We start from the raw sequence: 25,959 nt of genomic DNA on the forward strand, positions 1-25,959 counted from the left end.
GTGTGGAATATAAGTATAATTTGTAAAATGAGGTAGATAACCATATAACTTTTTTCCAAACGACTTCCATAAGTATTTTCTAAATTAGGTTTCAGAATTTATTATCGTGCACACAACATGACAAGAGATCTTTTTTTTTTTTTTGCGATCGATTTATGATAACATGATTCTCTTTTTCATATCTAAAAAGATATATTCCTTTCTCCTTCACAAAAGGGAAAAAAGTAGAGATTTCAATTGGAATGACTTTAACTGATAGCTAGGAAAACGAATATTTACCTAATTAAATTATTTTGAGAAAATGTTCTATTTCACCTTTAATTATATTCAAAACGGTTGAGATATACCTCAACTTAAAGGGGTCCTATTACCCTGAACTAATTAAAAGTATAATTTTAACACCCTTAGTGCCTACGTGGCACACACATGTGCTTATGTGAACCCTTCAGTGTGTTGTGCCACGTAGGCACTAAGGATGTCAAAATTATACTTTTACTTAGTTCAGGGTAATAGGACCCTTTAAGTTGAGGTGTGTCTCAGCCGTTTTGGGTATAGTTCAAGAGTGAAATAAGCTATTTTCTCAATTATTTTAGATAATTTTAAAATAAATATAAATTAATATTTTGATAAATATAACATTTAATTTGTTATTTAATTAGATTAAAACTTATTAAAAGTGTAACAACATTTAAATTGTTCAAATATTAATAGTTGTATAGTCCTCTCATTTTGCTTGTGATAGTAGTTGGGTGGTGGTTATTATATTATAAGTTTGTAATTATGAGATAAAAAGAATATAACTACTTTTACATTTGGTTTCAGAATAATTATTTTGCACAAAATATGACATAATTAATTGTGTAATTGGTTTATGATGACGTGATTCGTTTTTATGGAAATATACTACTATCTTAAGAAATAATTTGACATGAAAATATCTAGAAAAATGAACAAGGGTATTAACGCGTTACGTAGGGAAAGAGCTAAATTTAAATGTGAAAATGTTAGTATTGAATAATTTGAATATCAACTTGGTTAGACCTATAGACTATGTAGATGTAACTTTTTCAGTTGTATTTATGTCGGCAATGATACGTTACACTTATCATCTAACATTAATTAAGCATTAACATATCTTATAGCTTACATTAATTCTTATACCAAAAACAGCATATTCCTTTTGGAACTCCATTTGGTCAATATATTATTTCTATACATATGCTTGACTAACAAGTTTCCTCGTTATACTTCTATTTTTGCCTATAATTTATTTTTTAAGGAGGAGGTGATTTTAGCAAGGCGCTTTTATAATATTCTACTAAAGTTGTTAAGGAAATCAATGTATAAAGCTAGTTTGCGTGCATTTCTACTATTCTATCGCGTACCATAAAATTATCCAATGTTTTGGCGTTATATAAGATATGTGTGAGTCTTATTTTGGATAATCATGACGTGTAAAAGACACATAATCTATGCTTGTTGCTTTATTGCCAATAATAATTAGATGCCAAAATGTAATACAAGTCAATAAGCAATCCTACTTTTGTACGTTTCTAACTAATTTATTGGTCTCCATATTCTTTGCAACTACTTATGCGTACCTTTGTATGCTTGTTATTATTGTTCATCATCCAACAACCCCTATTTTACATTAAAAAATGACAATTCTCCAAAGAAGTAAATTGACATTTTTCGGGAGGCATAAGTTTATATTTTATAGTCTGTATCATAATATCCCACACGTTATATCCTGCATTCTTAAAGAACTTAAGCCCGGCCCGGGCTAAGTTCAATTGTTATGGACAAAAATAAAACCAACCTATTTTTAAGGGCAATTAAATATATTTAAGCAATGGAAAAATAACATAAATATATACCTTAACTTATCATATTTACACAAATCCCCGCCCTTACAAAGTAATTACAAAAATCCCAATGAATCATGTATCTTCACTGGATGTATCGAAAGCTAATTATTTATCTTTACGAAGGAAAAAATATATCTTCATTGAGTGTATTATGTATCTCGACAGACCTAAAATTAAAAAAAATATAACTAGAGCTAACTATGTATCTTCACAAAGGAAAAAAATGTAGTTTCATTAGATGTATTGAAAACTAATTATGTATCTCAATGGATCGAAATCGAATAAATGAAAGCCCGTTTGAACTTTGAAGCGTGTAATTCCACTACTAAAAGGTGTGAACCAAATTCAAATTCAAATCACAACTCAACAAATGAAAGATAAGACATCATAATTCAAAAATACTTCAAAGAATGATTTCTGATAAGCATAATACATGGCAATTCGTGTGAGATTGACATGTAGAGCGCATGTGTCTACTTATTCAACTTTATATAAATTTAACTGTCTACTTGTGCACACCCAAAGTTGGAGGGCGTAGATGCCAGTTAACACCAAAGTTAAAAGGACATGCTTATGTATTGTGCCTTTCTGATGTCTTGCATGTGGAAAGAAATCTAACCTTTCAATATCATAAACACAGTTTAGCAGCTTCAACTATCCTGATTGTTTCTCAAACATACCAGCTACCAATAACATAGAGGAAAAAACAAACCCCTCAACTAAAGAACTCAAACTAGTAAATGGAGAAACTAGTAGGTTCGGTTCTCCCTTAACGACAGAAAATAGGATTGATCAAATTCTATGGAGTCTGACTCATCATTTATCAAAGAATGACTAACTATCAAATGATTGAACAACCGCAACAATTTACTGTGATACTTGAGGACATTCATAAGAAGCATCTAATGAATTATGAGTTCAATCCATCATGTTTAGCAGAAAGATGAGATGAGCAACAGAGTCACGGAGAACAGATGTTCTTGATATGAGTTCTTGCTAGCTCGGTCGCTCAGGGGGATGAAAGATCCATCTGAGCAATGACTTGCAAGTTGCAACTAGTACGTGTTCTAGTCTCCAAATTCTTATGCTTTGTGATTTTCAAGAACTAGTTATCATCAATCAAAGCGAAGACTTACAAGAAATACAATTAATGTAGTGCTACTTAAACATGCAAAACAGGTTCTTCAGCAAGAGATGAATTCCACTTCAAGACCTTACTATTTTGCAAACAAAGAAAGACCCTACCAGAACAACAAAGAAGAAATTGAAGAAATTATGTTGGATGCTCCACTTCAAGTTGATCAACTGTTGGAACTATTCTCATCACCAGGCTTAATTCCACTGCAGCAAAAGAAATGTGGTAATTTGACTCGACCGCAAACCCTGCAAGCAAAGGAATGTCAAGAGTATTAGCATGGAAATGAATAGTGTAGACCTAAGATGGAAGACCAACAAAGAAAACCGGAACTGGGACCCGGAGCACAACAAAAATTGTTGCATTAGACAAGAAAATGAAACATGACATTAACCAATTGTCTTCCTTAAGACCAAGATAAACATCATGGTGTCGATAAAAACTCACATACGAATCACAAGATCATGCATGTCTTTCAAATATCATCAGTTGAAATTTTAATTTCCTACAGGATCTTTTATATGTGTAAACAAACATAATCTTATTGTTTTAGCAATCATTGAAGCAAGATGTTACCTTGGAACAAATGATACTTAAAACCCATCTATTCGGGAAACAATTTAAGAAGCACACAACTTTAGTCGGATTCCTGAGCTAAGTTCAAACATCAAAGTAAATAGGCCTTTTTGATGTCGAAGTGTGTTTCATCTCAAAAACTCACTCCATTGGATAGCCAATTCAAGCAAAATAAGGAGAGATGTGATGAAACAAAAGCACTCTGTTTGCTCCTCGTTGACCTTTTTGTCAATTTATGGTAGCCCAAGTACACTATACTTTTTCATTGTCCCATTTTTCCCAGGGCCTTTCCGCCTAGCAAAACTGCCCTTAAGACATAGAAAGAAAGCGCGACTTTCATGCCAGTTCTTGCTCTAGCATGAAAGTTCCATCATAGGGAAAAACAATGTACTGCAATGCTTTTGTTATATCGAGCCTTGTTTTGGTCTCTGGTTTAAAGATGGGATAAATAATAGTATCTCAGAAGCAGTAAGAAAGACAGAGAAATTTCGATACATCCAACCTTTCATTCTGAGAAGGAACATCCGACCTTTCATTATTTACAAGCTACATAGAAAATTCAGGGTTTTAGCTTACTAGCTAAATATTTCTTTCTTGAATATGTTCCAATTGAAATTACTTCAAAGGAAGAAGCAGAAATTTAACTTGGCCATTTTGATGGCATAAAGCTCTTACCTGCACCGCATAATCACTGGCACTGGTTTTAGAGCCTTTGGTCCATTCCTTATACCTCTCTTATGAGGGGAAACCTGCATGATCAAACATATCCTATCAGTGTAACAAAATGAGATGAAATGAGAACTATGTAACACATATATGCATACACACACTTTCGGTGCCACACACAAGTGCACAGTGGCGGAGCCACGTGTATTCAATGGGTGTCATTGATACCCCTTAATTAGAAAATTACATTGTGCAGCTAGGCAAAAATTTCTTTTTATGTATTTATACTATATACTGACTCCACTTGGCTTCTCCAAGAGTTTGCTCATTATGCTTTGAAACCCCTTAGTGAAAATCCAAGCTCCGCTACCGCAAGCATGTGTGCAAACACAACCTCATGCATGAAAATGAATTTTGGCACGTCTAATAAATAAGGAAATGTTAACGAGTGTGCCAAGCAGGCATGTCAAGTAAGTTGTCTATTTACAAGGCCTCAATTATTCAGATAAGGATTCAGAATTCCAACCCGTGACCTTCTCCCCGGGAAAGAGTGAACAAGGGTGCTTGTAAGGATTCTATACATTCCTTTTTGTGTGGGTAGTTAGTTGGATATATTCTTCTGGAATTTTAATATTACACACTGTAAATTCTTGCCACTATATTAGTTCAACAATAGTGAAATGTTTTTTAACATTACGGGGAAAAAAGGAATGCATGCATTTCATGGGTAAAATGCACAAGAAAGCAGAAAGCCCTCCACATGAATAACCTATTAAAGTATGAAAGGTTATCAATTTTGCTGCCAAGCACTGGCGGAACCACGATTTTCATTAAGGGGGTTCAAAAGTGCACACACAAATTAGCCGAAGAGGGTTCAACATCTATTATATATATACATAAAAAAATAATTCTAACCATGTATAAATAGTGCAATTTTTTGCAGAAGGGAGTTCGGATGACCCCCTGAGTATATGCTAGCTCCGCCCCTGCTGCCAAGTTTACCGGAATTCAGTTTACAACAAAGGGTAGCTAAGATCTGAGTAGGCACTTAGCTTAACTGTTATTAATTGTCATGTTACCAGTTCTCAAAAAAAAAAAATATATACAGCCAAAATGTAATCCCATAATTTCAGTACTATTATAATTTTATATTATTGAAAAATCTCATTCCTTAGCATCTTAATTTAAGTCTCAACACCATATTCATGCATTTACTGGAATCCAATTAGCTCCCCTACCCCCACCCCTCTCTCCGAAAGATCCCTGCTCAAGAAACAGAGTCTAATGCAGTCCCTACACAGAAGTACAAGGAACAACAAATAATAACAAAATAGCAAATAGTAACACAACAGAAACTACAACAAAATTATATAATAATCGAGAAACAGGAAACAACATATATCAACAAAAATAGGAGAACAATAAACTACAGGAGGGGCAATACTATGACTACCATGAAAGCAGAACATAGAATACAAAAAGAACAGTCGCAATGGCAAATAAAACAGTAGTGGAAACATAATAGACAAGAGAAGGCAATTGATATCAAAAGCAAGAGATTACAAGTATACGACTTATACAACGACATAAATAATGCTACTAGACTCCCACCAAGCCTAATCCCGCCGAAAAGCGAGATAAAACTCAACTACCAAATAACCTTACCCTATTCCGCGACCTCCATATCCTTCTATCTAAGGTCATGTCCTCGACAAGCTGACGTTGCACCATGTCCTACCTAATCATCTTTTCACATTACTTAATCGGCTCATCACTGCCTCTCCTCGTACCCAATATGTCCAGCCTCTCACACCTACTCACTAGAGCTTCTGCGCATCTCCTCTTCACATGCCCAGACCATCTCACTGTTACTTCCCTCAACTTGTCAACCACGGAGGCCACTATAACCTTGTCTTGGATATCTTCATTCCTATTCTTAATACACCTCGTATGCCTACACATTCATCTCCACAACTTGCATCTTCTGAACATGAGAGTTCTTAACCGACCAGCACTCCACGTCATACAACAAAGCCTGTCTAATAATACTCTGTAAAACTTATGTTTAATTTTTTTTATAACCGTGATATTCGGGCCGGCTTGCCCGCACCTCGACTGATTCCACGGAAACCTGCCACCTTCCACAGCATCAGGTACTAGATAACGCTCTCCACTAAGGCTAGAACAAATGGAAAGAAATGACCAAGTGTGTGTCCCTGTTGGGAATTAAAACTTGCATTTAAATTTTGGTGGTATTTTTTATCACGCAAGACTCTAGAGTGAACCTCTATTTCATCTACCCCACACCAATACAATGTATGATGCCATCATCAATCTCGCATTTCTTAGGATTAGAGATCAAGGAACTTGAAACGTTCCTAGATTCCACGATATCAAAAAAAAATAGTAGGACGTGTGTCTTGTCCCAAGCAACTTCACTTTATGCTTTTAAGCTTAGTTTTACTACCTACTTTCATATCTAGAATTGCCTGGAAAAGACCTCTAAAATTTCACGCTTATCTTTTTCACAACTCTGGTGAGTATGTGACCAGGAAAAAAATGGTCACTCCAACCTAAACTAATCGAAAAACGCCCGAACTGTTGAACTCCTTCACTTGTTTCTTTCTTTCCTGTTAGAATATGTGTAAAAATGCCCGAACTGTTGAACTCCTTCACTTGTTTCTTTCTTTCCTATTAGAATATGTGTAGAAATAGGAACAGTATATACAAAATCCTACTTGGAAAAGGATTGTACTATAGTATCTATAAATAGGGTCTTGATGTAATTATGTCAACATATCATTCGATAATATTTTTCAATTCTCACATGGTATCAGAGAGTTGGTGAGAAACAACATAAAAAAAAAAAAAAAAACCTCAGTCACGCCAATTCCGGTGACTAATTTGCGTCATATTTAATTTTGTGGGTTGTGTGAACAATACAACACCACCAATAGGATCGGAATGATCAGGCGACAAAAACCCGACCAAAATCACCGGAAAAGAACCATCCACGCGCCCCCACGTGCCAGCCGAAATCCCGAAATTCCGGCGAGATCTACTTCACGCGCCGGTGCGTGAGCACGTCTCCGGTTGAATTTTTCAGTTTTTCTTTTTTCTGTTGGGGTCGCCGGTCTATTCAGACTCTAACCACATACTCTTTTCCAGATTCCGTCAAGTATTTGGAGATTCCGATCGACGGAACTTAAAATCCGGCAACTTCATAATTTTGGTAACTGTTTTCCGTTTCCAGCAACTGGCTTTTGGGAGTTTTAAAGTCAAATTACCAAGATGTCTTTTGGGCATGATATTTTTGGCTCCAAAAATATACGAATTTGAAGTTCAAGTTCTATGATCACTTCCGAACCTTTAATGGGAAGTTGAAATTATTTAGCCTGGGCTTACTCGGTTGAGTTGTGGTGCAAAGGTCAAGGTGTCGAAGATCATTTAACGAGCAAGGCTAGTGTGGTAGATGAAAAGGGAAAGTCTAGCACGGAAGATGCGAAAGCTAAAGAGCAATGGGAGAGTGTTGACGCTCAACTATGTAGTCTCTAATGGCAATCTATTGATTCCAAGTTGATGCCCTTGTTTCGTCCATTCCAGACGTGTTATTTAGTTTGGGAAAAGGCTCGTGCTTTATACACTAATAATATATCTCGTTTTTATGATGTGATAGCTCGAATGACCAATTTGAAGAAACAGGAATCCGATATGTCTACTTACTTGAGACAAGTGCAAGCAGTCACGGAAGAATTTGATACATTGATGCCGTCATTGCGGATGTAGAACAACAACAAAAGCACAAACAGATGTTGTTTTTAGTTCTTACACTTGCTGGACTTTCTACTGACCATGATGTTGTATGTGATCAAATTTTAGCTAGTCCTATGATTCCTACAATTGATGAGTTATTCTCTCTTCTGCTTCGTCTTGTCGCGCCTCCCAGTCACAAAGTAGTTTCATCACCCACTGTTGACTCTTCTATTCTTGCATCTCAAACCATAGAAAAATAAACATATCAGCCTATGGAAAATCGGCGAGGAAGAGGTTGTTTTGGAAAATCTCGATCGAAGTATAGTTATTGTCATAAAGTTGGACACACTCGGGATATATGTCATAGTTTGCATGGTCCACCACCCAGTTATGATCCTGCTGCTGTAAAGGAATATAATGAGTTCCTTCGGAATCGAGCAAGTAAGCAGACATCTCCACAGCCTAATCGACCATCCAATAATGCTCATATTGCCCAAACAGAATATGATGAGTTCCTCCATTATAGAGCAAGTAAGCACACATCTCCACAAGTAGCCTCAGTTGCCCAACCTGATGCTTCTGTTGCAGGTAATCCTTTTTCTTGTGTTTCACAATCTAGTACACTTGGATCATGGGTTGTAGACTCAGGTGCTTCTGGTCATATTTCTGGTAACGAATCTCTTTTGTCTGATATTGTTTATTCACAATCTCTTCCTGCTATTACTTTAGCCAATGGGATCCGAACAAAACCAAAAGGAATTGGACAAGCCAAACCCCTATTTTCTATCACTCTAAACTCTGTTCTTTATGTCCCTGGTTGTCCTTTTAATCTTGCATTTGTTAGTCGTTTGACACGTGCCCTTAATTGTAGCATAACTTTTCTTGATGACTCTTTTCTAATGCAGGACCGCAGTACGGGACAGACGATTGGCGCAGGACATGAATCACAAGGCCTTTACCATCTCACCTCTTCAAATTCCTTCACAGCATGCTCCGTTACAGACCCTCCAGATCTAATTCACAAACGTTTGGGACATCCGAGTCTATCCAAGCTACAAAAGATAGTGCCTAGTTTGTCTAGTTTATCCATATTAGATTGCGAGTCATGTCAACTTGGGAAACACACCCGTGCTACTTTCCTAAGTAGTGTTGAGAGTCGTTCAAAGTCTATTTTCTCATTAGTACATTTTGATGTTTGGTGTCCTAGTAGAGTCAGTTCACCTTTATGTTTTCGTTATTTTGTTAGTTTCATTAATAATTTTTCAAGATGTACTTATGTTTTCTTAATGAAAGATCGTTCTAAGATATTTTCTATATTCAAAAGTTTTTGTTCTGAAATACAAACTCATTTGGTGTTTCTATTTGTACTTTTCGTAGTGACAATGCCTTAGAATACTTATCCTCTCAGTTTCAGGAGTTTATGACTCATCAAGGAATTGTTCACCAGACATCTTGTCTGTACACCCCTTAGCAGAATGGTATAGCAGAAAGAAAAAATAGGCATCTTCTTGAGACTGCTCGCACTCTTCTCATTGAATCCCATGTTTCGTTGCAATTTTAGGGCGATGCAGTCCTCACGTCTTGTTATCTAATTAATAGAATGTCATCATTTTCCTTTCAGAATAAGATTCCCTATTCTATATTGTTTCCACAGTCACATCTCTACTCTATCCCCCCACGTGTCTTTGGGAGCACATGTTTTGTTCACAACTTAGCCCCTGAAAAAGATAAATTAGCCCCCCGTGCTCTCAAGTGTCTTCCTTGGTTACTCTCGAGTTCAAAAAGGATATCGTTGTTATTCACCAGATCTTCGTCGCTACTTTATGTCCGCCAATGTCATTTTTTTTGAATCTCGACCTTACTATATATCTTCTGATCGTCCTGATATCTCTGAGAGTTTACCCGTATCTCCAGTCTTACCCATACCATCCTTGGTCTTACCAATATCTCCAGACTTACCCGAACCAACCTTTAAGGAATCAACGGTTACTTCTACGTCTCCTGCTACAGTGCCACCACTTCTGACTTATCATCTTCGTCCGCGTCCACCATTAGTCCCAGATGATTCATGTCATGCATCGGGCGCTGCTCCTACTGCGGACTTTCCTTCTTCTAGCCAATCAGTTGCACTTCAAAAAGGTATGCGTTCCACTCGTAATGCTAACCCACACTATACTTTCTTGAATTATCATCGTTTATCATCACTTCATTATGCTTTTGTATCGTCTTTGTCATCTATTTCCATACCTAAGACTATAGGTGAAGCACTCTCTCATTCAAGATAAAAGCAGGCTATGATAGATGAGATGTCTGCTTTACATACAAGTGGTACTTGGGAGCTTGTTCCCCTTCCTGCAAGTAAATCTACTGTTGGTTGCCGTTGGGTTTATGCAGTCAAAGTTAGTCCAGATGATCAGGTTGATCGGCTTACGGCTCGCCTTGTTGCCAAAGGATACATACAAATATTTGGGCTTGATTATAGTGACACTTTTTCTCCAGTGGCTAAAATAGCATCTGTCCGTCTTTTCCTATCCATTGCTGCCGTTCGTCATTGGCCTCTTCATCAGTTGGATATTTAGAATGCTTTTCTGTATGATCTTGAGGAAGAAGTCTATATGGAGCAACCACCTGGTTTTGTTGCTCGGGGGGGTCTAGTAGCCTTGTATGTCGATTACGCAGGTCACTCTATGGTCTGAAACAGTCTCCTCGAGCTTGGTTTGGAAAATTCGGCACAGTAATTCAGCAGTTTGGCATGATTCGTAATGGAGCTGATCACTCAGTGTTTTATCGACATTCTCAACCAAATTTGTGAATTTATCTGGTGCTTTATGTTGATGATATTGTTATCACCGGCAATGATGAATATGGTATCTCTAAATTGAAGCAATATCTCTTTCAGCATTTTCAGACCAAAGACCTCGGCAGACTGAAATATTTTTTACGTATTGAGGTTGCTTAGTCCAGATCAGGTATTGTTATTTCTCAACGCAAGTATGCCTTAGACATTCTTGAGGAGACAAGAATGATGGAATGTAGACCCATTGACACTCCTATGGATCCAAATGCCAAACTTTTACCAGGACAGGGGGAGCCACTCAGTGATCCTGAAAGGTATAGGCGGTTGGTTGAAAAGTTGAATTATCTCATCGTGACTAGACCTGACATATCCTTCCCCCTGTGATAGTCATTGGGATGCAATTGTTCATATTCTGCGATATATAAAGTCAGCTCCAGGTCAAGGACTACTCTTTGAGGATCGAGGTCACGAGCATATCATTGGATACACAGATGCTGATTGGGCAGGATCACCCTCAGATAGACGTTCTATCTCCGGATATTGTGTTTTAGTAGGAGGTAATGTGGTGTCTTGGAAGAGTAAGAAACAGAGTGTGGTCGCTCGAGCTATTACAAAAGCAGAACATCGAGCAATGGCTGTAGCAACTTGTGAGCTAGTTTGGATCAAACAGTTGCTGAGAGAATTAAAATTTGGAGAAACCGGTAAGATGGAACTTGTGTGTGATAATCAAGCAGCCCTTCATATCACATCAAATCCAGTGTTTCATGAGAGGACTAAATACATAGAGATTGATTGTCACTTTCTCAAAGAAAAGATACTCTCAGGAGATATTGTTACAAAATTTGTTAAGTCAAATGATCAACTTGCAGATATCTTCATCAAGTCCCTCACCGGTCCTCGTATTAATAACATTTGTAACAAGATCAGTACATATGATTTGTATGCACCAGCTTGAGGGGGAGTGTTAGAATATGTGTAGAAATAGGAATAGTATATACAAAATCCTACTTGGAAAAGGATTGTACTATAGAGTCTATAAATAGGGTCTTGATGTAATTATGTCGACACATCATTCAATAATATTTTTCAATTCTCACATTTCCCAAAGTGATCATTACTATTTCAACAGTCAATCTGGAGGTGCTCAACTGACAGCCATGAAGAATCTAGGATTTTCAGAACATGGGTGTACCACTTACAAAAAGAAAAAAATTGTATTTAGTGGGAATGGGTGCCTCATCCACTAGGTAAATAACTTAACTTTCAACTAAGTGAATCATTTAGTCTTCTTGCAGCATAGATGCCACCAAATAATACTTATATATCCCACGGGTTCACGTGCCTTAAAATTTACCTATAAATTCGCCAAGGGAGACAAGTAAGGTATCTAGATGTGCATACTCAAAGTTGAAGTGCTTACTGCTTACTTGTCAGCTGACGCCAACATACTCAGTTATGCTTAGCTGTTTATGTATTATTATGCCTACTTTTTAATTGACCTGATTGTGTAAATATTTCCTATACGATCATGGAACATAACTTAAACTCAAACTAGATTCATAACTTTAACTATCACTTTTAAAACCCCAATTTAGGGAATACATAAGAGGTCACTCATAGACCCATAGGGTGTTTCCATTGACTTATTTTTAGGTGTTTTTACCTTTTAACACTTTTTAATTTTTGGAGGTATTTGACAAAGACATTTTAATCACTTTACTTTAGGCTTAAAAAGCAAATTAAAAAAAAAAAGTCAAAAGTTGGTTGCCGGCTACTTTTAACTTTTAATTTTTAGCTTATAAGTCACTTAAAAAGAACTAATTCAAACGCCCTCTCATTTGAGCTTATACTCCATCCGTTTCGCTTCTTGAGATAACCTGCATAAACTTTGACCAGTATTTTAAGATCTACTTTTTTATCATATTACTATGAGAAAGATTGCAACTTATAGCATTTTTCGTACAATTTTTGATCATCTAAATTTTAAATTTAAAATATTAAATTTACATATCTTAAAAATTTGGTCAAAGTTCATGCAGTTAACCTCGAGAGAAGCGAAATAGCCACAAATAAAAACGAACCGAGGAAATATTACAAAGTGAAAAAAGGTCCTGTTTACCTTTTTCTTAGGAACAGCCATGAGTTCCATAGAACCTCCATGAAAAGGTGAATTTGGGAGGCAAAATCCAATGTTGTTGTCATTTTGGGGCAAAACCAATGATGGTGATGAAGCTTTTGGTTGACTAATACTAGTATCAAGAGGCGGCTGTATGGGTATTGCATGGCAAAATCTTCTTCCAAGGCCATACATGTAACTGGGATTGCTGCTTCTAAGCTTGGCCAATGTAGTCGCCATTTTTTTGCCTTTTTAGTTGCACAAGGAGAAAATTTGAAGTGAGTGAGGTAGGAGAAAGTTGAACTTTAGTTCACAGGCCCAATATGGGAGATGAATATTGGGCTTGCACTATTTATAATTGGGCTTCTTTCAATTTTTGGCCCGCCAGTCGAACTTAATTACGAGTGCTACCTCAAATATAGAAATACTAGTTTCATAAGGCCCGTGCTAAGGCCGAGCCCAAGCTCAAAGTATAAAAATAATAATTTATAAGGTTTAGCTTTGGTCCAGTTTGATTTTGGGCCTAAACATAACTAAGTCAATTTTCTTGAGTTGGTAGCACCATACCAGGCCCAGGACCAATAGCTGCTTAGACCAAATCTTGGTGGGCCGATCTAGTCCAGACTGGGTTGGTTTTGTTTTTATTTTCAAAATAAAATTTTACTCCTATAAAACTAATAGTTTTTCACTATGTCATAATCATAATAGATACGAAAAGAATCTCAAAATTATGATGAAATCCAAACAAAATTTTAATTCCAGAGCAATCTGATTTTAGATTTAAATTGATACATAATATTAACATTGAAGATGTCAAAAGTAGTTTCACAATTATTGTAAATTTTTGAACATTTTCGTGATATTTATTTTGGTTGAAGAGCACTATTAAAGTGGATATTTTGATATAACTGAAAAAATGATAATCTCAAAGTTTTGCTCGTGAAATTTAGAAACTTCATAACAATAAATGTTTTTTTAAAGATAACACTTGCAATGAACGCTATATTTGACAGTTGAATGCAAGGGTTTTAAAAACAAACATGAATTGTTTCTTTTCTAGTAGCGCGGGCTAACTACTTTTTAGTTTTGTAATTTAAAAATAGGAGGATGTTATATAGTTTCAGCATGAAGTACTATTTTTCAATTGTAGGGCTGAAAACAGCTACTTTCTCCGTTTAAAAAAGAATGACCTACTTTGACTTGACACAAATTTTAAGAAAATAAAAAAGACTTTTGAATCTCGTGGCTTTAAATTAAAGTTATGTCAAATGTACCAAAATGTCCTTAAATCATGTGGTCCTAAATATGTCACGTGGAAAGTTGAAATTAAAATATTGCCAAAAAAGGAAAAGGGTTATTTTTTTTAAACGGATTAAAAAGGAAAGTAAGTAATTTTTTTTTAACGGAGGGAGTATTTGTCAATGAGAAAATCGCACCATATAAGGCCTATATGTTACTAAACATAGCAGAAGTTTTTCTTATTTATCACACATAGCAAATACTTTATAATCTGTAGCAGACTTTATTTTTTTAAAAAAAAACACTTGTGTGCAACCTTTCCTTTTGCGCAGCCCCCTACCAAATCTTAATACAATTTTTATATATCTCGTCATAATTTATGCATAAAAAAAAAATACAACTTATATGTGCTTTATCTGAATCACCATGTACATACAATTCATATTCATATTTATATACAAAAAATAAAGTATGTATTTTTCAGAAACCTAACTTATATATTTCTTAGGTAAATAATTATATACATATTTCGTGCAAAATTTATACATGAAATCGCAAGTGAGAGATTCGAAATTCTAGACAAAACTCAAAGCATGGTTTTGTATATGTTTTGAAAAAAAAAAAAAAAAAAAAACTTGTTATATTTGGTAACCCAAAACTCGTGCTACGTTTGACAGTAATGATTTTAATTTCACATATATAAGAAAGAAATTCCTTTATGAATTTTATCATTGCTTTTCTAGGTAGACTATTAAGAAGTTCAACAGTAATCATTTTGTTTTAACTGAGCAAGAGTTGTTGGGAGGGCGAAGGGGGTCATGCCGGTTACGCTGAGTATTTGGAAAAAAGAATAAGTCTCTCGCTCCTATCAATATAGAAATTAAAAGTGAAATGATTGACAAATTACGCGTTAAAATAATATTAGCAGAATCTTTTGAAGGATTCAATTGAAGACCACAATTAACATCATGGGCCTTAATATAATTATTGGTTCCTTCCCCCAAAAGTACTAAGAAAAGTAGTACACCTGATGTCGCCATTCTAAAATTTAAGTCTTAATAAAATTCAAATTTTGATTCCGTTACGTAGGACGGGTTAGTGTGGATTTAGCTCAAATTCATCCCCCCAACCCACTCACCCTCGGCCCTACCCAACTGCCATCAAATTAATTTCTGCTCCCTTATGCTCTTTTTATTTTCTTTGTTTCAATTTCTTTTTTTTTTCTAAGAAAAGAGAATATTTTTTCTCTTTTTTAATTTATTTTTTATTTTTTATTTTTTACGGGACAATGTGACATGTTAATAACCACAAAATTTAAAAATATTTTAGATAATTTTATGTATGTCTTTAGTTTAAGATTATAAAATTCAAGTTTTTTTTTACTTTTTTAAAATTGATATCAAATCAAATTCATACGAACAAATTAAAACGTTAGGATTCAACACCAAGTCTACATTGAATTGATAATCTCAAAACACAGGGAATTTGGTCAAAATATGGCAGCTTCGACTAACACTTTTGAGAAAATCATCAGTGCACGGACATTCGTTATTTATTGTCATTTTCATAAACTCACTAATCCCCTCGTCCATCAATACTTGTTTACTATTAACTTGACATAAGTTAAAAAATAATAAATAATAAATTTAATTTTACTATATTAACCTTTGAATATAATACAGTGAAAAATACATTGAGTGATAAATAGTAGTACTTAATAGCAAGGGTAAAATGGATAAAAAAGGATAAATTGTTCATTGATTTTTCAAACTGGACAAATTTTGTTGGACATCTATCTTTATTATAGTGGACAGGTATTGTTGGTAGTCTTTCCTTGGAAACAAATAGTACTATGAGAGTACTTATTTTAATTTTTAACAATTCATATTCAAAGTTGGAAAACACTTTTTTCTTGGTAGGTAATTAATTTGGATTTCAATTCTGGTAGTTGGGATAGTTATTGCAAAGTTTTGAAACTTTTAGTGTATGCCAGAGAGGTGGTGAATAAGTATGTGTACCAAAGGGGTTGCAAATTGTTCATGTGGGTTGGTGTTGCTGGTGAAGTCTTAAATGAGGAGTAGAGAGTCAAGTGTGCAAGATGGTCTTAGCCATGTTGATGTAACAATAGTTAGGCCATCAGAAGCGGATTCAGAATTTAAAATTTATAAATTTTCAACGACTTAGCTGAACTTTTTTTAAAAAAAAATCTTTATTATAAGTGCTAATGGCCAAGTAGAATCGAGCCTTTACTAAGGAGGACAATAATGCTTATGCTAGTTTCATTTCTACTGCTAGACCAAGAGCATATTTTGTTGGTGAGAGTTTTCAATTAGTAGGTCTTGGGGAGTCAAGTGTGCAAGATGGTCATAGGCATGTTGATGTAACAATATTTAGGCCTTTTAAAAGTGGATGTAAAATTTAAAATTTATGAATTTTCAACGAGCTAGCTCAAATTATAAGAAAGAGACATTATTATATTTATAGGCGCCGAGGGGCAAGGGCCACCGGGAATCGAGCCTTCACTAAAGAAGACGATAAAGCTTATGCTAATTTCATTTCTACTGCTAGACCAAGAGCATATTTTGTTGGTGAGCCTTAAATGAAGAGTAGTTCTTGAGCGAGTCAAGTGTGCAAGATGGTCTTGGCTAGGCATGTTGATATGTAACAATAGTTAGGCCATCATAAGCAGATTTAAAATTTAAAATTTATGAATTTTTAGTTACCTAATTTTAGAACCCCCAAATAGTGTTTTTAAAGGCGATGTGTTTTACTTCGTACGGAGCGAGACGTAAGCCCCAAGACGATGAGGCGTAAGCCCCACAAATTCTTTAATTTTACATATTTTATAAATTAATATTCTTAGAAGTAAATATTTTTTAAAAAAGATAAATCACCCAAAAAGGTAAAATAATTATATCAATATTATAAAAAGAAATAATGAAAGATGCATCTAAAACTGTTTCAACAAAAAAATAACCAAAATCATATAATACAACTAATATATAAAGTCACTTTATACAACTAATATATAAAGTCACATTCTTATATAATAATCTATTATATCCTAAAAAACACAAGTTGGTATAAAAATAGTACATAATTAATAAACCCCACCTTCTCGTTACTCGATCAGTATATTGACACACCTATTTACCATATATTGTTTTTAAAAGAGAGCCAAAAAGTAAATAACTTGAAAACTAGTCACTATATGACTTGCAAAAATCTAAAAGAAAAGAAAGGAACTAGGAAGATGAAAGTGAGTACCCAATACCTTCTTGATTAGCGGTACCGTCGACACCCACAGATAAGTACGTTTGAAAGTGTGATTTTTAAGCTTTCTTTTACTTATGATTTAAGTATTTAAGTATTTATCAATCATATATTTTAATGTTAAGTTTAAAGTAGATACTATTTAATAGAAAAAAATCATTTTATTTTGTAAAGTTTTCTAGGCTAATTACGCCTAATTTACGCCTCACGCTTAGGCGAACGCCCCAACGCTTAGACAAACTTCTTAAATTTTGAGACGTTCGTCTTTCGATACTTTTACCTCTCAAAAATACCTCGATATGTTTTTTGCTACACTTTGCCTCGAGGCTCGCCCTCAAACTGCCTTTTAAAGCACTGCCCCAAACAATCACCAACGCGAGCCCCTCTTCTGATTTATTTGGGGAAATAAATGTGCAAGGGACAATAATTTATACTAGACACATTTATTTATTTTTGGATGGGGTGAATAGGTCATCAGGTGGGTTTTTTATGTTTGGGTTGAGATAAGCTGGGATTTTTTGTAATTGGCTTAATTAGTTTTGTATCCTACATGGCATGCCAGCTAAGCATTTAATATGATATGACATGCCAACACGACATATTAATCTGTCGCTTGAAAGACGAGCAAAAAGTTATAAAGGTTGACGATAAGAGCATAAGAATTTATGTGTGGCAGCAGAACTTTTGATCGTTTCAAAAATGTAACCTTCTGTCACACCCCTTTTTCGCTCGAGGAACAAGTCGAAGAATTTTTTCAATTAAAGTGACAGTTTTGAATAAGGATTATTTATTAACAGAGTCGCCACTTGAAATTGAGTTGTGGTGTTCCAAGTCACCTTATTGAATCCCTAATCAAAAGTAAATGACTCTTTATTTTGGTCTGCGAAAACAGAAAATCTGGTAAGGAATTCTGTTGACCGAGAGGAAGGTATGAGGCACCCCTTGAGTCCCGTGGTTCTAGCACAGTCGTTTTATTGACTTATCTTGACTTAAACTATTTTGATAAATTATGTTTGGGCCTAAGTTCGCTCATTTTTATTATACTAAAACTTATTTAAAACTCTTGTATTAAATAAATCGATGAAAATTAATTTTAGAAAAATACTTGCCAAGGTGCATTATTGCATCCTTGAATTTTTAAATGTCTCAGAAAGATGTGTACGTCACATTCTTAATCGAGACATATATATTAAACGTACTTAAAAATATTTATCACTATGAACATGATTATTTTACTATGAATTCATAACAATGTTTATTTATTCAAAACGCTATATAATTTTATTAGCAAATTGAACAAAATTTATTCAAAGTGAAACATTAATTTAATAGATAATTATTAAATCTTATTAATGATAATAATAAATAAATAACAAATAATAATTATAATAATAATAATAACAAAAATAATAGAATAAAATTATATAAAACCAACATTTGCAATTATCAGTAGACCAAATTAATAATTGAGAAACAGTTAAAAGGAAACATAGTATTAGTACGTATTTTTCTATATCTAAACAGTAACTGCATAATGATTCCGGCAAGGAGTTTAACCGGAGAAGGTACGCCTGCCAATGATTGGTGGCTGGTGGTACGGCGGTGAGGTGGTTCTAGCCGAATTTTGCATCGGAGAGGGGATTTACCGACGAAAAAGGGAAAGGAAAGAAAGGTCGGAGGCAATGCGAGGCTGATTGGTTCGCTGCTGTAGCGATTCTAGCCAAATCCGGTGCTTTTTTTCGGCGAAGGGGGAAGGCGACAGCGATAATGGGTTCGGGAAGAAGGGGCTGGAGCGTAATGGTGGTTGCCGGATTTGGTGGGGTTCACTGGATCTGATTCGGTGATTATTATAAAGGGGTTTTTCCGACGGATTATAGCCGAAACTGACCATTGGGTCGAATTTTGATGGATTTTTTGATGATGGGTAATTTTGGTCTGTATTTTTAACATTTTCCTGCGATAACCTCGACGAAAAATTATATAGCTTTCACTGGAAGTTATCCCGTCTAAAACTTCTTTTTCGACTAATTTTCTTTCGTATTTTTACTGTGTGTGCAGATGTGTATGTATATACAAAACAATATGAATGCATTTGTTTATATCAGCGAATACATACATTATAGTGTATATTGCTACATTTTTATTCAGTATAATAAGCAAATAATATCACAAATCAAATAATGGGAATATTAACGCAATATTGAACATGTTTTGCTTTACTACGAAAAAATCATATAAAACATAAAGTTGAATAAGAACCTGTTTTGAAACTAAAGCAAAATACTTGAATATCGTCACCAGAATCGGAACTCGAACAAAAATACAAAACTTCAATTCGATGTTTTTTCTTTTTTTCTCTTTGTTCCTGAAGATTTTTACTCCCTCAGATGTTTCTGATTATTTTTAATTTTTTTCTCTGGGCTTTTCTATATCTGATAGTGATGATGTATAGTACGGCGAGAGAAAATTGACTGGGTGAAAAATCCTTAAATAAAGAATTTTTTGAGGGGGAAACAAATAGGGGGAATGGTTATGTGCAGATAAGGTTTAGGATTTGAATTTAAATTTTAAAATTTATTTATTTATTTATTTTCTTAAAGTTTGATAATAGTGATAAGAATAATAAATAAAATAATAATAATAATAATAAATATAATAATAACTAATTAATTTTATATTTAAGAAAAATACAATAAAATTTACAAATAGTTAAAATAAATATAATAATATAATATTAAAACTACTAGTTTATTTATTAAAATTGAGAAAAAAAATATTTTTAATTTTTTATATTATTTTTAAAATTAGAATAGAAATATAAATAAAATTCTCAACAACTTTATTTAGTTATTTATTTTTTAACTAAAAATTATTAAAAAATAATAATAATCAAAATAAATTTTATTAAATGTAAATGTTTAATATCGATAAACTAGTTAAAAATTTAGGGAAAATCAAAAATCACGTGTCTACATTTTTGCTCCTCTTTGTGTGGAATCTCGAAGAGTTTTCATACAAAGAAGTAGACAAAATATGATTTTTTACTCTCCTATTATTTGAAAAGTAAAAATAAGAAAAAATAAAAGGAGAAATGTGACCGAGTCCTGGTTTTTGGACATCCTACCAATCCCGGGTTATAAGGGAATTAGGTCACGAGTAGTTCAAATATGATATGGAGAGAGAAAGAGTTAAAAGTCGAATGATATTCTGTCGAGTTTCCGATTAACGATTTCTGCCTTTTACATTCAAATGATTAACAAAAATAAAAAATGAAATGAAAATTGCTATCTCTAGAATCTTGATTCAAATCCTCATGACTTGAACTTGAAAATTCACTCTATTCTTCAGGCGGGTTCCTCACTTTCGATTTCTTCACCCTATTCTTCAGGAGGGCTCCTGGATTTCCTTTTTCTTCACCCTATTCTTCATGCGGGCTCCTGGATTTACAGTTTCTTCACCCTGTTCTTCAGGCGGGCTCTTGAATTTCCAATTTCTTCACCCTGTTCTTCAAGCAGGCTCCTGGACTTACAATTTCTTCACCCTGTTCTTCAGGCGGGCTCCTGGACTTTCTTTTTGTTCACCCTGTTCTTCAGGAAAGCTCCTGAATTTCTAATTTTTTCACCCTGTTCTTCAGGCGGGTTCCTGGATTCCTTTTTCTTCACCTTGTTCTTCAGGCGGGCTCCTGAATCTACAATTTCTTCATCCTATTCTTCAGGCGGGCTCCTGAATTTTTAATTTCTTCACCCTGTTCTTTAGACGGGCTCCCGTACTTTCTTTTTTTTCACCCTGTTCTTTAGGCGGGCTCCTGGACTCAAAGTAAATAGTGAAACAGAAAATAACATCCCATTCTTCAGGAGGGCCCTATGCATAAAAATTAATTCTCATTCTTTAGGATGGTCCTGAGCAAAAAAAAAGTAAATTCCCATTCTTTAGGAGGGTCTTGAGCAAAAGTAAATTTTCATTCTTCAGGAGGGTCCTATTCATAAAAATTAATTCTCATTCTTCAGGAGGGCCCTAAGCATAAAAATAAATTCTCATACAACATACACATAAAAATTTGCCCCAGTTTGTACTGGAAAAATTTGTGTGTCGTCAAATTTTAATGTTTTGAAAAATATAGTGACAGAATAAATCAAAGCCTGGAATAGCTTTGATAAATTCATCTCCCAAAGAATAAAATGTACCATAACCGAAATCCAGCATCGTATGTTGTAATCTTGATTCTTGCATTGACGGAAATGTGAAATTGCATCCTTTATTTGAACACATTCTATCTCTGTTTCAAACAAAATAAAGAAAAATTGTGAGTTTTAAACACACGTGGTGGTTGGTTTGTGGTTCTCGAATCTTGAACTGACTGTTCTTGCACTTTTCATGCTCAACTCCTTTTCATTCCTTGATTGATATCCATTGACTTGTTATATTTCTGACCCAAAATTTTGACTACTGATACTCTCAACCCAAAACATATTTCTCTTGTATAATATCTCAGGATTTAACTTTCCATACACTTTTTATCTTTCAATGAGCCAAAAATTGTCAAATCATGATCATTCTAAGTACTTTATTATACTTTGAAGTGTTATCCTTGTACGTCGACCCTTTGTCTTGCTTTGTACATTGAAGAAGATGGTAGCAAGTTTGGAGTCCTTTCTCACTTGACTTGACGTGAATTTGACTCAAAACACATACAAGACAACAAAATTTTTTTTTTGATGACAAGGACACAAAAATAAAAAAATCAAACTAAAACAAAAAGAAAAAGACAATAGGCATCTCTTTTTCAAAATAAAAGAAAAACTTATCTGAATGCGCAAACCGATTCTGGTGATTATGACATGCATTTTAAATCAAACAAACAGATCTACCCACACCAATCATCACTACTTTTGTTCACTTATTGAACTTGAAATTTAGCTAATCTTGAACTCATTCCTTCTGGATAACAACTCTCCTTCGGCTAGTGGCACCTCAATGGGTTTTTGCCAATGAGCCTATCTCATTTTTATTTCTTTTTAAGCTTACAGTCGTCTTATGGTGCCCAACAAGGTTTTCACCAATGAGGCTCTCCCCTTTTCATTCATTTTTCCTTCTTTATATATATATATATATATATATATATATATATATATATATATGTATGTATATGTATATATATGTGTGTGTGTTTGTGTGTATATATATATAAACATCCAAAATATGAAATATCATGCACCCATAACATGTTTAGCCTTGACATTCTCAAAGATTGATCTGAAGGTCTTTCTTTGGTTGTAACTTTGCTTTTGGATAGGGTTAGAAAGAAAGGTCAACATGAGGCTCAAAATTTACACAACATTGGGTAAAACATTCAACTTTTGGAATCGATTCTTTAAAAAAAAATAAACTTTTGCCCCAGTTTTCTTTCATTCTGGGTAATTTGAATTTTCTTTTGGTTGGACCGAACCCCGGAGTAGGGCTGCCTACGTATCTTGTCATAGCAATAATCAGGTCAAACATAGTTCAGGCTCGTCATTCTTTTGCTTGATTTTGAATTTTTGATTAATTAATTATTATTTTTTCAACTCTTTTTTTTTTCACTTTAATTTGATTGCAAAAACGAGGTACGAAGAAAGATAAAAAGCTCAAAAGGGGTAAGCAAAGGTTGATATATTATTCAGATAGCAGAACAAAATGCCTTCATTATTTCAATCTTTTAATATGCAAGTATAAAACATTCATAATGTAATTGTACATGAATATCATACATAATATCTTTTAACTGCATCACATTGACTGGCATTTCTTCCATTTTGCCTTTTATATCAGTCTTATATAACGCGCCATTAGGTAACACTTTTTTCACCATGAATGGTCCATGCCAATTAGGAGAAAATTTGCTTTTTGGCTTCAATCTGATGGGGTAGGATACGTCTTAGTACTAACTGACCAACTTCAAAATGTCAGTGACGCACCTTTTTGTTATATGCTTGTCATTCTCTTCTAGTATAGTTGTCCATGAAATACTGATGTTAATTTTTTTTCATCAATCAAGCTTAATTGCTCCAAACGAGTCTTGACCCATTGGTCATCACCAATTTCAGCTTCTACAACTACTCGAAGAGATAGAATTTCAATCTCTGCATGGAATTTCAATCTCTGCAGGTATAACTGCTTTAGTTCCATACACCAACAAGGAGTTGTACCAATTGAATTCCGAACTATAGTACGATAACCCAACAAAGCAAAAGGTAACTTTTCATGCCATTGTCGGGAACCCAGCACCATCTTGGTAGTATTTTCTATAAATTCTTGTTGGCAGCTTCTACAGCTCCATTCGCTTTAGGCCGATAAGGAGTTGAATTTCGATGCATAATCTTAAATTGTTGGCACACTTCTTGCATCAAATGGCTATTGAGATTCGCAACATTATCTGTGACTATTATCTTTGAAATTCTAAATCGACAAATGATGTTGGAGTGAATAAAATCAACCACCACTTTCTTGGTCACTAACTTAAAAGCCGTTGTTGTTACCCATTTCATGAAATAATCAATGGCTACCAAGATGAACCTATGTCCATTCAAGGCCTTTGTTTCAATTGGTCCAATTACGTCCATTCCCCAAGCCACAAAAGGCCATGGAGCAGTCATTGTATGTAACTCAGATGGAGGAGAATGTATCAAGTCTCTGTGTACCTGACATTCATGACATTTACGAATGAAATTGATGGAATCACGCTCTATGGTGAGCCAATAATAACCTGCTCGGAGTATTTTCTTTGCCAAACCATACCCACTCATGTGTGGTCCACAAATCGTAGAATTTACTTCAGTCTTGATTTTTGAAGCTTCTTTAGCATCTACACACCTCAGAAGTCCCAAATCAGGAGTCCTCTTATACAAGATTCCTCCACTTTGGAAAAATCCACTAGACAAACGTCAAATGGTTCTGTTTTGGTACCATCGGCATGTATAGGATATTTTTCAGTCTGACTATATTGTTTGATATCATAGAACCACGGCTCCCCATCAAGTTCTTCCGCAACCATATTGCAATACTCATGTTGATCCTGAATTTGTATATGCAAAGGGTCGATATAAGTTTTATCGGTATGTTGAAGCATCGAAGATAAGGTCGCCAAAGAATCAACAATCTCATTATGAGCTCTGGGAATGTGTTTGAATTTTACTGATACAAATCGTTGACATAGATCTTGCAAACAACCTCGATATGGTAGGAGATTTGAATCACGAGTCTCCCAATCTCCTTGGATTTGATAGACTAATAAATTTGAGTCTCTTAACACTAATAGTTCTTGGATTCCCATGTCAATAGCTAATCTCAAACCCAGAATGCATGCTTCGTATTCTACCATATTATTGGTACAATAGAATCAAAGTTGGGCTATTATAGGATAATATTGTTCTGATTCAGAAATAAGAACTGCTCCTATCCCCACTCTATTTACATTAGCAGCTCCATCAAAGAATAATTTTCAGCCTGAATGGCAATTGTTAGAAACAAACTTATCAACATGCAATACCTCTTCATCTGGAAAATAAGTCTTTAATGTCTCATATCCCTCGTCAATAGGATTTTCAGCCAAATGATCCGCCAGGGTATGAACTTTCATTGCAGTTCGTTTCACGTAGACAATATCAAACTCTGTGAGTAACATCTGCCATTTTGCAAGTCCGCCTGCCGGGCATAAGCTTCTGAAAAATGTACTTTAGAGGATCCATATGAGAGATAAGGTAAGTAGTATAAAACGATAAGTAATGTTTCAGCTTTTGTGCTACCCAAGTTAAAGCGCAACATGTCTTTTCAAGAAAAGAGTACTTTTTGTTGAGGTAGTAGATAGCATGTTCTTTCCTACCTGTGACATTACGTTGACCCAATACACAGCTAAAAGAATTGTCTAATACAGACATATACAATATTAAGGGTCTACCTGGCTCTGGAGGAACCAAAATAGATAGATTCAACAAGTACTTCGTAATTCTATCAAATGTCTCTTGACATTCTTCATTCCATTCAACTTTAGCATTCTTCTTCAACAACTTGAATATTGGCTCGCAGGTTATCGTAAGCTAAGAAATAAATCTACTGATATAATTCAACCTTTCAAGTAAACTCATCACCTCCGTTTTGTTCTTTGGCGGAGGTAAATCTTGAATAGCTTTTATTTTTGAAGGATCTAACTCAATGCTGCGCCGACTGACTATTAACCTCAAGAGTTTTCCCGATAGAACTCCAATTACATATTTTGCTGGGTTAAGTTTGAGATCATACCTCCGAAGCCTTTCAAAGAATTTTCTCAAATCTTTGACATGGTCAGACTACTCTTTTGATTTAATGATCACATCGTCCACATAAATTTCAATCTCTTTGTCATGTCGTGAAACATTATAGTCATTGCCCTCATATAAGTTACCCCAGCATTCTTTAGTCCGAAAGGCATGACTCGATAACAATATGTCCCCCATGGAGTAATAAATGATGTCTTTTCCGGATTTTTTGGATCCATAATAATCTGGTGATACCCTGTATAACA

The 25,959-nt window shown here is 34.6% G+C and overlaps 1 protein-coding gene across 1 annotated transcript; it reads right to left on the bottom strand.

The window, feature by feature from the left end:
• Window positions 1-2,760: 2,760 nt before the first annotated feature.
• LOC107848432 lies at window positions 2,761-13,260 on the bottom strand. The gene is made up of 3 exons (XM_016693203.2): window positions 12,915-13,260; window positions 4,255-4,328; window positions 2,761-3,251 (listed from the first exon to the last, which is right to left on the bottom strand). Exons 1-3 carry the CDS (start codon window positions 13,149-13,151, stop codon window positions 3,170-3,172), a joined length of 393 nt encoding a protein of 130 aa, XP_016548689.1. The 5' UTR covers window positions 13,152-13,260; the 3' UTR covers window positions 2,761-3,169.
• Window positions 13,261-25,959: the final 12,699 nt, after the last annotated feature.

This window comes from Capsicum annuum, chromosome 11, assembly GCF_002878395.1.
Source record: "Capsicum annuum cultivar UCD-10X-F1 chromosome 11, UCD10Xv1.1, whole genome shotgun sequence".
Lineage (NCBI taxonomy): Eukaryota > Viridiplantae > Streptophyta > Magnoliopsida > Solanales > Solanaceae > Capsicum > Capsicum annuum.

Excerpts from the sequence above, each read along its gene's own strand:
- LOC107848432 (XM_016693203.2), bottom strand. The coding sequence starts at position 13,151 with ATGGCGACTACATTGGCCAAGCTTAGAAGCAGCAATCCCAGTTACATG. Across the intron at positions 4,329-12,914 it reads TGGCTGTTCCTAAGAAAAAG|GTTTCCCCTCATAAGAGAGG; the intron begins GTAAACAGGACC and ends TTGATCATGCAG. Across the intron at positions 3,252-4,254 it reads CCAGTGATTATGCGGTGCAG|GGTTTGCGGTCGAGTCAAAT; the intron begins GTAAGAGCTTTA and ends CTTTGCTTGCAG.